The 17,424-nt window shown below is 38.9% G+C and overlaps 1 protein-coding gene across 1 annotated transcript; it reads right to left on the bottom strand.

Moving 5' to 3' along the window:
- Positions 1-7,611: 7,611 nt before the first annotated feature.
- Positions 7,612-9,536, bottom strand: LOC134623810 (serine protease FAM111A-like). The gene is made up of 2 exons (XM_063468826.1): positions 9,489-9,536; positions 7,612-9,396 (listed from the first exon to the last, which is right to left on the bottom strand). The coding sequence occupies exons 1-2, from the start codon at positions 9,534-9,536 to the stop codon at positions 7,612-7,614; spliced, it is 1,833 nt and encodes a 610-aa protein (XP_063324896.1).
- Positions 9,537-17,424: the final 7,888 nt, after the last annotated feature.

Genomic DNA, 17,424 nt, shown 5'->3' with positions numbered 1-17,424 from the left:
TTAACATAGTTCACGGTGGAGAACAGCTGTTGACATAATGTGGATTCGAAGATCCATAATTGGCCCACCTGGGGTTGAAAGTCTCGATAAATGCACGGCGTTTCAGCGGGTATATCAGCTTACGCAAATGTGACGCTTATTTTGAGCGATGAAAAATAATAAAATATAATTTTATTTTTATATTTAAATATCACAATAATCTTCCAATTTAGAACTACAAGTTAAAAAAGAACTAACATAAATAAAATACACTTCAGCTAAATACTTCTAATTTATTTTCTCAAACCACCCGGAGCTGCAGTATAAGGACAAAAGAGCCGCAGGTTGCCGACCCCTGGTATAGGAGGACACCTACTCTGTATCAATTTTAGTAAGTGCGCTTTGTTTAGGTGGACCGCTGAACTCCTGGTACCGGCTTTTTAAGGAGGCGTTCACAGTGCCATATCTACACACACACACACACACACACACACACACACACACTACAAACAGACAAGGTACTCTTTGTTCACATGCATGCTTGTGTAAGATGTCTTATTCTTAAGAACTTGTGCATATTCATGCAACCTCAATAAAGAGCGGTGCTATGGGGGAGCTAACTGAGAATGACTGGGGTTCAAGCGGCAGGAACAGCGCTCGTCACAGTTCTCTCCCTTGTGCACGAGATTACACAAAGAGTTCAGCCTGGCGTCTAATGCTTTTGCCATTGTAGTAGAATTGTCTACTTCCAACAATAGGTCTGTGCTAGACAAACCTATCACCCATTAGTACACCTGTGTGTCCACATGTGTGCACACCTGTGCCAATCAGCGCAGTTGTATTCAAAATGTTTCTCCATGTAACGATCTGCTAGAGGGTCTGGGGAGCCAGAGTCCCATCCCCAAGGGCATTAAGCAGGCATGGAGGAGATCCAGGCCCCAGACATCCCGGAAGGGGCCCAACCGAGCCAAGGGCACCAGACCCCGCCAAGCAGCCACCGGGAGTGAGCCAGTACATACCTGAGTGCCCAGCCCTTGACACCAAGAACCACCAACGCACCAACATCTGAGGGCATCAGCCACCAGCAGGGAGTGTGGTGCGTGGACCCCAGTAGGCACCCCATTCCCCGGAATCCACCAAGGGCAGGGGGTCCAGGCCCATCTGAACCGGAGCCCACAGCAGTAGCACTGCCAAGTCCCACAGAGCCCAGGGCAGGCCACCGCAGAGGAAATTACCCCCACCCCATCATCCAATTATCTTCTGGGCTGCATAAGACAATAGAAACCCAGGTTAAGTTCATTCTCCACCTCTCCTATATCTGTTAACTTTTACTTTCTTAATAACTTCACACACGAAAAACAAAAATATTGCTCCTCTGCTGTCTGTACATTTATTTTTAACCAATTATTTATATTTGGTAGGAAAATGGAAAATAGATGCAAGAATTTTCTGACACATGTGCAAACATTCATGCAAATGCAGTCTATAACACACAGACCAAGGTTGGACAATTCTCACAAGTCTACAAGTAAATATTTGGACAGTGAGGCAGCTTTTTAAAATTTCTTTAAGTAGTTTTCAGGAATAGTTCTCTGGGCTTCTTGAAGGACATTCAAGGTCCTCTTTAGATGTCTTGATGCATGCTCAATCATCTGGGTAAGGAAATCCCCCAAAATTTATCCTTATTATCTGGACAGAGCTTTTTCAGTGGGAGAAATGTTTCCTCACTCATCGAAGGGACACTACGTCCAGATGAACAGAATAAACTGTTTGAGGTCTTTTCTCTAGGTTTTTCTGCTTTTGTACTTTTCTCTGTTAAGATGATCTCACACTGCTTCAATAATGTTGACTATGATAGTGTTCCACTGTGGGTGTTTTTTCCCTTTTACTGCATTGGCAGTTTGTTTGTCATACTGAAAAATATAGCTGTTGCCACACTTATCCGATGGTATTGCATGGTGGATTAAAATCTGCTCTGGCACTTTTCTGTGTTAATAATCCGCAGAATAATCCACAATTTGGACAACATCTCCAACACCACTGGATGAAATGCAGCTCCAAACCATGAGAGAGCCTCCGCCATGTTTTACTGATGGCTGCATACTGACGATTTTAAGAAATCACTCCATCACACATGTAAACACTCATTTTGAATCCAGTTCTTATGTAATGTGGCACACCTCAGCCTTCTCTGTCTTTTACTCTTCTTTCAGAATAGCTTCTTCGCAACCAACTTTGCATTAAGATCACTTTTGAGTGAAGAGTATATGGATCAACTGAAAGGACAGTTTCATCATGCTTCAGGTCTCTGCTTGAATTATTTTTCCTGTTTCTCAAGGACATAATTTTCAGGTACTATTCATCTACTGTAGATTGTTTTTCAGGTCTGCCACTTCTTCTTTTGTCCTCTACTTAACCAGTTTCCTCAAACTCTTTTAAGGGTACACTGACCACTATGCCAAGATATGCTAGAAAAATGCTAAAAACAAATGGCTACAATATAAAAAAAATTTGAGAAATCAAATTGAATATGTTCTTGTGATAATCTACTATTAAAGTAGCAGAAGACAACATTTAAAACTAGTTTGTTGAAAATTTGTCTGTTACGATTATCCACTACAATTCTGAGCAAATGCTTTGGTACGGAGCCCTGCAGGGGACATGGGAGAAAAAAAAATTAAGACGGACTTTTGCGAGATCTCGCAAAACTAACTTGGGATCTCGCAAAACTTTTGCGAGATCTCGCAAAAGTAACTCGGGATCTCGCAAAAGTTTTGCGAGATCTTGTGAAGGAAAAAAAAACCTTAGGCTTAAATGATTCAAATGTCAGTGCTAAGTGACTTAAAAAAAACTAAAAAAATTGTCAGGTACAGGAACTGAACTGAAAATGAGTTAAAAAGCAGCCAATACCTAAAGAAAAACTTGGAACAACCTTCTGAAGCCTTGACAAAAAGACCACTTAAAAATTGTGGCTGCTTGGAACCAAATATAAAGGAATTCTTTTGCACAGAACTGTATACAGTACATGAGGAAATAAAATGAATAATTAATGTAGCAGCTGAGCAAAACAAACAAACACAAAACAAACAAAAGAAATTGCTCAGTGCTCTTCAAAACTTCAAGGGCACAAAAACAGGATAGTTTACTATTAAAAAATCCTGTGGTAATAAAGTTAACTATTATTCCACAAAGTTAAACACAATTAAAAACCAAAAGTAGGTGTGAAAAAAAAAAGATTTATAGATATTGCACATTTGGTGTGATCTTGACATAATTTTCACAAAACATAAATCAGCCTGAGCTAGTATTGGTCTTTACCATTGCACAAAATCATATCTTAAAAGCTGTGGATGCTAACAGATAGACAGACAGATGACATGAACCAACTGCATACACACTTCTTTCGGTGAGAAAAATACTATGGTATGTACAAAACAGAATGTAGATTTTTGGGATTTGTACTTAGTATAATCATTCATCAGTCTCTATGTAGCTCTATGTTTTCCATTTTGCTGGAGGATTTTTAGAACTGGCTACTAAGCTCCGTTGACTCCTCAGAATCTACTAGCTTAACCTCGTTACACTCCACTTTATCTGAGCATTCTTCCAAAAGAGCCTCAGGTATGTCTTGCTTTGACCTCACAACAGATGCAATAATGTTTTCTAGGTGTGGATTTCCCTTTGCCTCCTCCTCAACTCTTTCCAACACCTCCCCATAGCCCTCTTTCTTCAGAATACCCACAAAGTTTTCAAATAGAGTGAGCAGAGGAAAGGCATTCTCGAGCATACTCTGATTAGGCTTTGGAAACCCCCAAAAATAACCACCATTGTGCAAACCAAACACTCGTCCATGAACTGGGGAGCCAGAAGAGCCGTGATACATTTTAGAGTTGTAATTCAAATAGATATTTTCATATGGGTCATTTTTGATCGCCTGACTGATTGCATAAATAGTGATCAAATATTCCTTGTAGTCCTCTAAATTTTTGCTAACAGCCTCCTCTCGTCTGTCTTTCTCAATGATACATGTAGGATGCATTTTTTTCACTCCTCCTCCTCGGTGTCCAACAACACAGGCCGCACCATCTAAAGGTGCAGGTACAAATCTCTTGAGGAGCCCTAGGGGGACCTGGCTCTCTGTTTCTAGCATAAGTATGGCATAATCTAACTTATAATTGCCAACAAACACTGTGGCTTTTATCTTGTTCCTTTCCAATTCTTGTTTTTCAAAGTTAAAGACAGCAGTAATGTTTACAAATCCCTGCCAATTAGGTATTTTTGATTTAATCCAGTATTTGAATAAGTGGGCATTCGTCAAGACATAGTTGTTTGACGTTGAAGAGTTGTTTGACAATGTCAGTAAGGGAAAAGTGTATATTTATTTCTAAGGTCAAAGCATGTGTTATACTGGACTAAATATTATATATCAAAAACACAAAAAACTTAAATATGTATGCATCTTTCAGTCAGCTCAGGTCATGTTGATGACCTGAGCTCACCCGAAAGGCTGGAGCTCCCTGTGGCTGCGTGCTCAATCTGCGGCTGTCAGGACCAGGACTGCCCTGATAAAAACAGATACACATACAAATGAAACCAGACAAAAGACAAATGATGAAACATGAATACTGTAATATTATTAGACAAGCTGTTACTTACAATTTCCTTCCCCAAAAAGGGCCTGATGTCTTCAGTTATCTTTTGCCGTTTGCTGGGAAACATTTTCTTCTGACATCATAAACATAAAGTCAGAGTATGTAATGGGTTTCTAAGGTTGCTTCAATCTTTTTTTTTTTAAATACATATCTTGTTCAACTCACTGTAGCATGTGGCCAATAAACAACCTCTGATGATTCTGCCATTGAAGTCCTGAAGAAGTGATTTTCTGTGTCAGGCCTTTAATATATCTTCAAACAAAAATCAGAATATACCAAACTTGGTTCAATCTGTGTTAAAAGCAGAATAAATGCAGATACTTAATAATAATAAAAAAAAATTCAAACCCATTAAATGCAATAAAAATCACACACTGATGATGTTGAAATCTCAAAAGTCTCAAAAGAGTAAATGACATATAATCCATATAAATGACAGTAATCCAAGGAGGGAAAACTTCTGAGAAAATAAGAATCCACACACAATCTCTACAAAAGGTGACTCCTACCTGTGACAGCTATGGATAAGCTATAGGTGAGCAAGAGAGCGATGCTCAGGTAGCAGCTACTATTTATAACATGAACACATATTTCACCTACCAATGTCATACTGAACAAAATGTAATAATCCATGATGAGACATGTCAGAGAACAGAAAACAACACAGTGTTGCCAGAAACACAGATGAGGTAAACTTTATTTCACAACCAACATTTTAAAAAGGAGATTTTAAATAGAGATTTAGGGCAACCTGCCAGGAAGATGACAAATCTGTCCATACCAGTCAAACAATATAAACTACACACCACACTCCACAGGGATCTGTGCACGGCAAACAAAATACATGCAAATAGTAACACGGCACACAGTGACCTCAGTGCAGTTGACACTGAGGTCACTGTTGGTCCCGGTGGACGTGAACATCATGAAGCCTGGCTAGTTGGAGGAGATCTGGCTGTTGATCCAGGTCTGGTACTGGGATACTCTGGTGAAACCTCTCCCAAAACTTACAATTCCCACCTGAATCCAGCAACCATTCTGTTTGCTCACCATTGGACCTCCTGAAGTCCCCCTTTGAGATCAGTTGTCAGTGATTCTTCCACTTGCTAGTCACAGTTACACTGCCTGTTTTCCACAACAGGAACCTCCACCTCCATCAGGTTTTGTGGAAGAGGAAGGTGCACTGAAGGGGTAAAATAAAAATATCAGTTTGTTATAAATGACATGTGACTGCTTAAATGCGCCTTCAAACAAAAGGACAGCTGCACCAAACTTAAAAACAAAGTACAGTCATGTGTGCAAACAAATTTGGGGGAAACATGATGTTCTTGTCCGCTGGAGGTTATAACTCTCTGCAGAACACAGTCACGTGGTTAACTAGTGGAGTGCTTTGATCCCACTCTGTCATCTTGTCCTGTTTTTGTTATTTGAGTATTTGAGAGGAAGCACAACAGCTGACAATAGATTAACGCCAACATGTAGTAGCTGTCTAATGCCACTGGCGTGTAACCTGCCTCTCACCATATGACAGCTGGGATAGGCTCCAGTGCCCCTGTGACCCTGATGAGGGTAAGTGAAAGAGAATGGATAGGTGGATGGATGGATGTAAACACATCGCCTCATGGCCATTTAAACACACTACAAGCAACATCCTCCATTAAAAGATAAAATATGAAATAACAAGATACGACTACACAGAATGATAACCATACTGTTTACATTATAAATCCAGCGGGATACAATGTGCAATGTCCAAGCATCCATTCAATGATAACAGAACAAATGGACCCGTTGTAATTTCAGAACTTTTCTGAGAATCATCACATTCCTTTTTCTTTTCTAACTCAGAAGATAATTTCAACCCAACTTTTTCAGTTCCTTTCCTTATTGTAGGCACTTCTCCTCTGTTTTTTTTTATTCTGCTATTTATGTGACTCCAGGTCATATGAGATAGTTTTATAATGAGGAATTGTTGTTACTCAATTTGAAGAAGCACTGACAAAAGGTATATATAAGTAACTGTGTGAAATATCTTACATTTTTTTATCTGTCATTTTTTTAAACAGTATGATTTTGGAAAACTTTATATTATTGCTATTGTCTTGCTACTTTCATGCTTCTGCCCTCTGTTTCACACTAATCCAAAGAAGCATTTTGTTTGTAAGTGTATCACAATTTAAATATGTTGTATATAAACATCTCCTCACCATGGAGCCAATTCCTTTTGAAAAGGCAAAAGTGTGTTGACAAATTACTGGTAAGAAACATTTTAAGATGGAAAGATTCATAAAGACAAAGAAGTCTTTAAATCAGTGCAGACAAAAATATAGATTTTTATCATATAAAGAACCTTTTCAGCAGAATCAAAGTTTTTAAATAAGTGTAGTAGTTTGTTATTGACATAATCTCAACTCAACACAGACAAGAAACTGCTTTAAACATTGTGTTGCTTCACTTCTCATTTATTATCAACCAAATATTGTTCAGTGGTGACTTCTCAAAATGAACTCCAGCAAATACAAATAAAAAAACAAGAAAATCTTTTCCAACAGCAAAATAAGACATGAAAAAAGAATATGTATGGAAACGTAATAGCAAAATATAATGAAAGAAATACAGATTAAACTAAATGCATGCAGTCTGTCATGGAACACTGTGTGACCCAGGACCATGACACGGTCTTTATGAAAGAAAGGAAAATTCGCACTTTTGAACTACAGTATCTTCAAAAATGTGGTAACTTCATGTTTAGACTCACTGCAAGAAACTCAAGTGAGTTTTAATACAACATGCAGGAAGTTTGAAATCTAAATTAAATTCCATTTTCAAACATCAACAAAAATCAAAAACTGGCAATCATTGAGTACATCACAAGCACGTTAGTTTCAGCTTCAGAAACGCAAATTGTTTATGTCATTATGACCTACTGAAATCCTGCTTAGAGCTAACCAATTATATTTCCCTTATGCTGAAGGATTTTCTAATCTGAACAACTGATCTCCATTTGCTCCTCAGGAGCGTCCTGTTTTGTGTTGAGCACCTTTGTCAGGAACTTGTTTCCCTTTGCCTCCTTCTCAACTCTTTTCAACAGCTCCTTATTTTCACTTTCCTTCAGATTATTAACAAATCGTTCAAATATCATAATCAGAGGATGGGCATACTCAATTACACTCTCAACATCTTTTGTAAAACCAAAGGTAAATCCTGCAGTGTGCAAACCAAAAACTCTGCCAAGACCATCAAACACTGGAGAACCAGAGGCACCGTGATACATGAAAGTGTGGTAGGTCCCTATTTTTCCTGCTTTATGTCCACCCTGCAAAATGTTTTCAATGCCTTGGTTTCTGACATGATCGCTGAGAGTGTTTATGATTAATGGGTGTTTGTACTGACTTAAATAATCAGAAGCAGCCTGCTCTCTCTTCTCTATCTCAATGATAAATGTAGGATCCATTTCTTTCATTCGCCCTGCTGGGTGTCCAATGATGCAGGCTTCACCATTAGCAGGCAGTGGACCAACCTTGCTGAGCAGCCCTGGTGGTGCCTTTATGTTCTGTGCTCTTGTTCGCTGGTTTGGTTTTGAGCCTTCAGGGTTGAGCTCCAGAACTGCATAATCTAGATCAGCATCAAAGTCAATGAATGTATTCTCTGCTCTAAAGTAGTAGAAATTTGTTTCTGGCTCAGGCTCCTCATAGTCAAATATAGCAAACACTTCTACATCCTGCTGCAGCTCCTTTCCTTCAACGTAACCTTTAAACAAATGTGCGCTAGTCAGGATGAAAGTATCAAACAGCACGAAGCCTGTTCCCATAGAAACATCCTTAACAATGACTTTGCAAACTGACTTTCCCAGTTCTAGCAGCTTCCTGACTCTGTGAACTTGACTGAAGGACTGTTGGATCTTTCCAAAGTTCTCCTTTCTGAGATTCAGTACTTTCTGAAAATAATCAACAGTAAATCTACTTTCCATCAATCGTTTCAAATCTGGAAACTGCTCACGCAGTTGGTTACGAATCTCATCTGTATCAATACTGCAGTCAGGTTCTTCCAGTCTTGATTTTACACTGATTCCCTCTTGCTGTACTATAGTTATGACTGACCAAGTTTCACTCTTGGTTTGTGAACTATCGGATGCAGATTGGCGGTTCTGATCTCTCTGTTTCTTGGGGTTGGCTTCAAGATATTTTCTCTTCAGTTGACGTGGAAGACAGATCTTGAATTTTTTATTATCCAGGTTGTCAACCTTTTGTGTGCACATAGTCACGGTATTTTCATTCTCAAACAGCTTAAAGTTGCTGAGGTCGTCAATGAAGCGACCGTCTCTTTTCAGAGCCTCCTCCACAGTTATCCCCTTCTCGCCATAAACACGGAGATACCTGAACTGTTTTACAGCGTTGTTTTTAAAAAGCTCCTTTGTTTTGGTGTCTTTCCCTCCCTCTTTATCGATGTAGAAGATAGAATATCTATCCTTTGTATGGATTTCCAAATTAGGTTGAACGTTTCCAACTATTTCTGGTTCACATGATATAGTCAGAACTTTATCATCCCTGATGCAAGAACAAGGAAAGTGTGTTGCAATACTAGATTCGTTATCTCCTTTACCCATTTGAATGATAACATTCTCATCAGCACAGGCAATCTTCTCCTCATATATATGTAATGTTTTTATGGCTTCCAGCACTGTGCGAGGTTGATCACAGTAAACGGTGTATTTTTCAGGACCACGTCGACTGAATTTCACTTTAAATTGGTGTTTATGCAATTCCTGCAAAATTCAGAGTGGGGAAACAGAAGTTAGATTATTTTGTATATTTAAAATCAATTTTTTTATATATATATATATGAAGGAATATGCACCTTCTCATCACACTCCGCCTTCAATGTACAGATTAAGTTGGGTGTCATCTGCATAGCAGTGAAAATGTATGCTATGCCTTTTAATGATACCACTTATGGGAAGAATGTATGTGCATGCATATAACGATGTGAACTAAACTAGTATGTTTTGGATAAATGAATGCCATGTAAGAATGGGGAATAAAGTACTGGTTTGGGGTCAAGCACTTTTTCTATGCTCTTTCTAGGTAAGTGCTTCAAACATTCACACTCTGATAAAGTATGATGCAGAGCGACTTAGGGTTAGTATCTTGCCCAAGGATATTTAACATATCATTTAACATTTAACACATTTTTATGTCATTGCTTTGCATATCAAGAAATAAACATACACGTAGGAGAATTTTCCTTTCATAGCTTTTGGACAGAAAACTGGGCAAAGCAGGAATTTTTAATCCTTGATGAAAATGAATCATTGGCTCTACTTTAAGAGAAATTATATTTTTCTAAAAGCAGTCTAAGGAGCTTGGAAAGAACAGTGTCTGGACTTCTTTAAGTTGAGGATCATTAGGGGGTCCATTGTCCCTCTTAGGGGTATACTCCGACAGGGCTTAAATCTGGGACTCTTCACCACTGACCCTTAGAACTGAAGAAGCTTCTCGGATGAGAGGTGAAACGTCTTCAAGCAACTTAAAGAAGTCCAGACGCTTTTCTTTCCAAGCTCCTTAGACTAGGATGACCTGGATGACTGAGAACCTTCACAGACATATTTTTTTTAAAAGCAGTTTTTTACTGTTCTTAATTTAACCAAACTGTGGTAGAAAACTTAAACTGTATTTTAAAAAGTGAAGAAAAAGACCAAATATTAATGGTACGAAAGTAAAATTTTCTATGACTAAACTAGAAAAAAAAATTGTGGGTTCTGCTTAGGGTCTCAGGCGGGACCATTTTTCAGATGTGGTTGACTTTTACATGGAATTATGCAGAAGCTCTCCCAAGAGGATGTAGCCTCTCAGGATGCACAAAGAAAAAAGATGCATAATCAAATTAGGTAACAGTACCACAAGTAACAGATATCAAGGTAATAAATGACAACACATTACAGGATTTTTAGGTGGAATATGTAATGTGTTTGTTCTTTTAGAAGAGTATAAGGTGTTACAAATGACAGAGCAATGTAATGGCTTGCAATGTAGACTATTTCAAACTGCAGGGGACACATCTTGTCCTCACCAGACATAAAAACAATTTGATTAGACAGGAACATGTAGGGAGGGACAGACTAAAGGAAGAAATATGAATAAATCACAGATTTTGTGTGTGAAACATTTGAATGCACGATTTCCATACATTTAGTCCCGCTCACTCTGCAAGGATTAAATCATTAGACGCTAAAGAATGCAGCTAGCTATGCAAACTAAACTAATGCAAACTATACTTGAACAGTGTTACGGGTTCGAAATTGAGGACGAGAGTAAAACAATGATAGTCCAGAAGAGGTCGGTCAAACAATTGATTTTAATGAATGCACGCAGCGTGGAGAGGTGCAAACTGCAAAAACATCAGTTGTACATCTCTGCCCAAAATACACTCTAGATTACTTTTATCCCATCAGGGTATTGTAACGCCCCCTCTTGCGTTTACAGTCACATAATTTGCATGTACAAAACATCCATGTATTTTAAGAGATAACTGCAGACACAGAAGTTCCCCATCCATCCAAATATGGTGAAGATCTCAGGCCTTTGAGGTCCCCATGGACTGGACATCCTTTCGTCACCTGTAACTAAGCAAACTCAAATACCACAAGAAGCTGAATACATTCAGGCCTTTGCTCAGCTACTATTTTACTGTAACAATATACTCAGGCTCTGAGTTATGATATATATATATTAACTCAATCATTTTAAAGTAGTTATAACTGCACCTGTAATAAACATGTTAATATTTGATTATGATAACCCCTATAATATAACTTATAACATAATGCCAGCAGCTTCAATAAACACTTTGATGAAATGATAATTAATGTAATGTTAAGGATGATGGTTATATACAGTTCAGCAGTGACCTAATTTCTTTAAATATTACAATTCCCTCTCTTGATGTCTCTCCAGAGACATCACCACACCATTTCCTTGTGTCACTCCTCGACCCACTCTGTCACCTCTACATCCATTAATGGCATCATGGGCCCCGAAACCACCATTCCCAGGTCCACTTCCTTCGCTCTGACCCTCTCTAGCCGTCCTCTGACTCAGCAAATCAGAAAACCACCTCATGTCCTCTAGGTGGTCCAGTAATAAAACACCAGCTCCCACTTGAAAACACTTCATGCTTAAGTGGTCTCTGCTCCTTTTCTGGGTCTCTCTCTAGTGGAAATCTTCTCCTGTAAGGGATAAAAAACAAACAGCCTTTCTCTGCTACACCTCACTAACCTACTTTGTTCATCTAATGTTCCTTTAATTACTCAAAATTGGTTGACAATATCATGTTCTGGGCTCTATCCATTATATTAACTTTACTTAATCTCAATACTCTTTATGTGTGTGAGCAACGCTTTTAGTTCTATTAAAAACACCCCGGGTAAAATATACACCATCCCTATGTCAGCCTAAATGTCCACTAGAAAACACACTTCAAAATTTTCTATCATCATTTACTCCTCTGTTTGCTTCAAGCATATACATAACATGCAAAAGTTACTGTTAATACCAGTTAGACAAGTTTCTACAACATTTTGTTTCACCCGGCTCACCCTCACACATTTCCTGTTCACTTATTGCATATTCATCTTTAACACCTTTTACCTCAGCAGTTGCTAAGCAGAAACAAAGCAACTCGTGGCCCACCTTTACCCTACAAAATAAATCTATGTCATGTTTGTGTCTGTAAGCATGTTTTGCATTCATTCATTACACTCCACGCCATTCCTGCAAGTTAGGAGCTGTAAATTTAAAAGCTACATAAAGTCCAGGCCTTCGGCCTGGCCTATATTTAAATCATGTGTGTTTGTAAGCGTGCATGCAATTAACCTGCTATGTTCTCATCTTCCCTCAACATGTATCACCTGGACACTCTCACCCGTGAAGCTTAAAACCCTTTGGACGGAACATGAACTCTAAACAAGCACAGTTATGCATTGTGTATGAAATCAACTCAACCTGTAAATAGAGACATCACTGTTATCACAAACATATTCAATACTATTAAAATTATACTGTACAACCTGTTATTAATGCAGTCATCATAAGGCACATTATATAGTAGCAATAAAAATCTCTAAATCCCCAATCCCAACAGGTCCTGTTTTTAAATCTTCCCTGACTTTCCCTTCAAGTTCTGCTTTCTTAGTACAATAATTAGGTCCTCCTAATCCCATTACATCTGCCATATTGATTCCTTCATGTGTAAGTGTCAGATTTCGAGCATCTAAAACTTTACTCAGTCTCTGTTGTGCTAATGATGCCATAATTAAAACCTGCAAATTCACATAAGCCACCACACTATGTTAGTCAGAACTTTTAGTGAGTATTCTCTCCCTACATGTGCTGTTTCCTATATTATTTTGGCCACCCTTGCTGCATGCTGTGCACATTTGGGGTGCCTTGCTTCTGTTGGACTCCACCTTATGTTAACCTACATAAGTACCTGTCTTAAGAGCGACCTCTGCACAGCTCAGACGCCAGTTGCAAGAGCTCTCTAACATTAGAATCATCAGCTGTGACTTATATAGTGTTATTTCGGTACTTTATACTTCCCACAGTTTTGAACGTTGTTTATATGGGGAGTTCCTCTTTTTGTGTCTATATTTATTAATATGCCTTGTGCACTAAAACTTCCTGTTTTTCAGTCTGGCTGAGCACTTGTTTGTGAGTAAAAGGTGGCCTTGCTCTACAAGCCAGCCTTCATTATTAAAGTACATAAAACAAGATAATGGGCAGGTTCATATTAAAAATATAGCTTTTATTCCTAACACCAATCCCCGTTTTTTCATTTCTCCCCTGAGAAATGAACTAATTCCTAGTTTATGACATTTAAGTTTACTTCAATACATTCCCATTTAATTTTATTTATATAGCGCCAAATCACAACAAAAATTGCCTCAAGGTGCTTCATATATACAGAGAAAAACCCACCAATCTTGTGACCCCCTATTGAGCAAGCACTTTGGCAACAGTGTGAAGGAAAAACTCCCTTTTAACAGGAAGAAACCTCCAGCAGAACCATGCTCAGGTACGGGCAGCCATCTGCTGCGACTGCTTGGCGTCAGCTAATAGAGACTTTTGAAGAGAAATACTTAATATTTAATAATCCACATTTCACTATTCTATTCCTCCGTTCAAATTTTATTCTGTATTGTTCTTTATTTGTTATTATTTATGTTTAGATTGTTTATTGCTAGTCTTGGTTTGTTGTTGTCTGTTTGGGAGCTGACATGGTCTCTATGGATAAGCGTCTTTTGGTGGGGTAGCATCAGGAGAGAAGCTCCAGAGAGGCATCTTTCATGTTAAACACTAAAATATAACAAAAGAGATCTTCTCAACGTGTTGTATATTTTTAATATTTCCTTATTATTTTGTCATAAAATAAATCAACCAAATAACTTAAGCTGTGTGACAGCACCTTGCGTTTACGCCGGGCTGTGAACTGCCCTGAAGCTACACCCCCTTTTACCCCATTTAACTTCTCAATCTTACTTTAAACTATTCCTGACCTTCTCCTTCTCTCATCTGATCATCTCAAGTACGTCCTGTACCAAATTTGCTTCCTCTTTTCAAGTCCCACATTTAATTACAAGCTCTAATACATTTGCCCTATATGGCTGTTCCGACGTGTTTCCTGTCAACTTAACAGAGTTATTCTCAAAACTCAGAGCTGAGGTTCCCCTTTCCTAAGTCTGTATGTTCTACAAGAAAGCAAGTCGGTAAACAAGTTTATCATCACAAAGGTTGTTAGGTAAAGGTCACGTAGACATTTGCTTAGTAACCCTAAAAGAGCACATTTCATGTAGCTAATCGCATATATTAAGACCCCCCTTTTTGTGACACATCTCATGTGTTACAAACTCAAAATCCTTCACTCAGGTTAGGGAATTAAAAGAAAAGTTAATCATATCATATTAGGTATAGTTGCTCCGGGCCTTCAAACCTGTGTTTAAGGAATGAAATCAAATTAATCATCATGTCAAAATCCCTTCTTGGCTCCATCCACAGCCTGCATCCTTGAAACGTCCTATAAACAAAAGCCTGTGTGTTAACTAGAACATCACCTTTTATACTCACTTTCTCCACTTATGATCCAACCTGTGTTATAAAACAAAACTTAAAACATAACAATTATCAGTCATGTGTCCAACCTTAGTCCAGTCTTTTGTCAGTGTCCAGTCGGTATTCATTTATTTTCTTTTTAGTTGTTTCTAGTAAAATAGTTCTTTATACGTTTGGACTGGATTGGCTCGCTGCAATCCTCTTAGACAGGGACCCACAATCTGACCCATTGTAATTCGGAAAAGGTCACCTTACTTTTTGTTTTCCTGAGACTATTGTCGGCGCCGTTATTCATTGTTGTCTTTTGCAGGCCTGCTTAGAACAAAAATGAGAAAAAAGAGAGCTGAGTATTAGCTCATCAAAGTACAAAACAAAATCACCTGACAGGTTTTTTCTTTATAAGTGCACTGTTACAAAACCCCTTAAACATGTCCATGTTTATTAAAACTCCCTCTTTAAAAATAAAACAACAACCTCCAAAATCTTCAACAATCTTAAATTTCAGCCATAGAACACACCCAAAACGTAAAAAGCTACACCGTTTCGTACACAATATCCCCCTTTAAGCACTTTACCAAACTCACATTCAACCTAAGATATAAACACGTTATAACAATGTGTCAACACTAATTTATAAACCTCTTAATCAACTTTACACCTCTCAACTGTCTACATTGCTTCCTTTCCTCAAGGCCTCAATCACACACACACAGCAAGCTCCTCTGTCATCACTCACATTAGCTCTCCAACTAATTTTCATACTCAGTCACAAGATAAATACATGTTTAAACCTTATCACATTATTCAATTATTTTCATTTTCTTTCTATACTAATCACTTGTTTTTATCAATCAGTGCAACAGCGCTCCTAAGTCACCCTTTTAAAACTGCTTTAATACTTTTCTTGTGTTTTTTCCATCTTTTTAAATCTTTCCATCAATTTTATTAACCATTCACACCATTCTCTCACTCATACAAGCAGCAAGCAGATCTTCATTGCATATGCTTATGTTTGCTATTTTGCATATATGGCTTCACAGTCTTTCAAACTCCTTCCCAATTCTCCAGTTAAGCAGTCAGTTTTTTCTTTCCCCGAATTACTAACCCTCTATTTTAATTTCCCACCTTAAATAAGCACTCCTAATCTTCAGCCAGGAGCTAGGGCCTGTTTTCCAGGTTCATGGACACATGATTCTGTGAACAATTCAACCAGAGACTTGCCTTAACATATCCATTGGCGTTAACCTACAATTTTCTTCCAACTGCTGGATCTTGAGAGTTGGTCCGGGTCTGCTCTGCTCCTAAAAATAACAAACTAAGACATTTGCATTATTATCACGGGTGCCTAAACGACCCATTTCTCTTTTTCTAGTCAAAAATACCAATTATGTCATGTATGTAAGCGTGTTCTTCCTTGCGTTATGTGGTCATGTAAATGCAGTGTAAGCTGTTTTCTTCATTGCATGCCAGGTGATCATCTTAATTAAGTGTAAGCAGTTTCTTCATTGCATGAGTGTAAGCTGCTTCTTCATTGCATCCTTATGTATTTATTGCATTTTCATGTATTCATATTTAATTACTGCATCTTTTCACTGAGCTCTACATTCAAACTATCTCACTTCTGATTCGTTTCACAAATAATCTCACATGTAACAATTTATATATGTGTCAGGCGCCACAGCGCGCGTGCACAAAAAGGATCCAGGCGCAGACCCAGCGGTAACAGAAAAGACACTTTATTATACTAACGAAAGGCGACCCGGGGGAAACTTAGAGAGCAAAACGAGGAACTAATAACCCGGGGAAACAATGACACAAGGAAGCCGGAATCGGGACCGCGGGAGGCTGCAACAGAAAGGGGAGAGGATTACTAGGAAGCCGGGAAGCGGAAAACACATTAAGACTGCGTTAGAGTAGTGGGCTTACGATAGAGCGAGACCGTGGGAGCTCGGAAGGGAGGTGCGGCAGCCCGTGAGCAGGGAGTCCGTGGAGATGGTGAAAGGGCCAGATGATGCACTGGGTGAGCCAGTTGAGCAGGAGGACAGGCAGGTGGCAGACGCCGAACGCCGGATTGAAACCACTGTGAGGTGATTACGGACTGGCGTGGAGCATCCGTCAGCGCCAGGTAAAGAAGCTCTGCAGGTAATCACCGCGATGGAGAGCAGGTGTGTCGGTGATGGCCCAGTCCGGGGGTGTGGCTACCCAAGCAGCACGCATTCCACAGACCCAGGACCACGGACTATGACAATATGTGTGTTTTCTATTCATTAATATAATTGTCAGTTATTTTGATTATCTTTTCCTTTTGTATTGTTTACCTCTTTGTTGTGCTGTGGTGGACATCCCTAAACAATCACAAGTTCAGGGTTCAATTTCAATCCAATCATCTCCTATCTTCTCGCAGTCAAACTCGTCCAGCTTCATCTCTCACTGGTCCTTTTCATTCACAGTGTCCTGTTCGGGCTTCAGAGCCCCAGCAAACACAGTGTGTTTCTTCTCTGTTTTGATCTTTCAGTATTTCCTCTTCCTTCAGTCTTATTTTCATTTGCTCTGTTTTCTTCTCCATTCATCTTTTCAGTCTTTTCTTCCAAGATTGCTCCAGGCTTGGCAAATATGACAGTCAGTGCGTTCAAGCAGACATATCACGCTGTTCTTCACCAGCATGCATGTTGCATCACGTGCTTTCT

This window comes from Pelmatolapia mariae, linkage group LG3_W (genome assembly GCF_036321145.2).
Source record: "Pelmatolapia mariae isolate MD_Pm_ZW linkage group LG3_W, Pm_UMD_F_2, whole genome shotgun sequence".
Classification (NCBI taxonomy): Eukaryota; Metazoa; Chordata; class Actinopteri; order Cichliformes; family Cichlidae; genus Pelmatolapia; species Pelmatolapia mariae.
The sequence above is the reverse complement of the archived record's forward strand: the minus strand, read 5'-3'. Positions and strand labels throughout refer to the sequence as shown.

What these genes read in the sequence shown, in the direction of transcription:
- LOC134623810 (XM_063468826.1), bottom strand. Translation starts at nt 9,536, where the DNA reads ATGACACCCAACTTAATCTGTACATTGAAGGCGGAGTGTGATGAGAAG. An exon ending in AGGCGGAGTGTGATGAGAAG is followed by an intron (nt 9,397 to 9,488) that starts GTGCATATTCCT and finishes TGAATTTTGCAG; the next exon opens with GAATTGCATAAACACCAATT.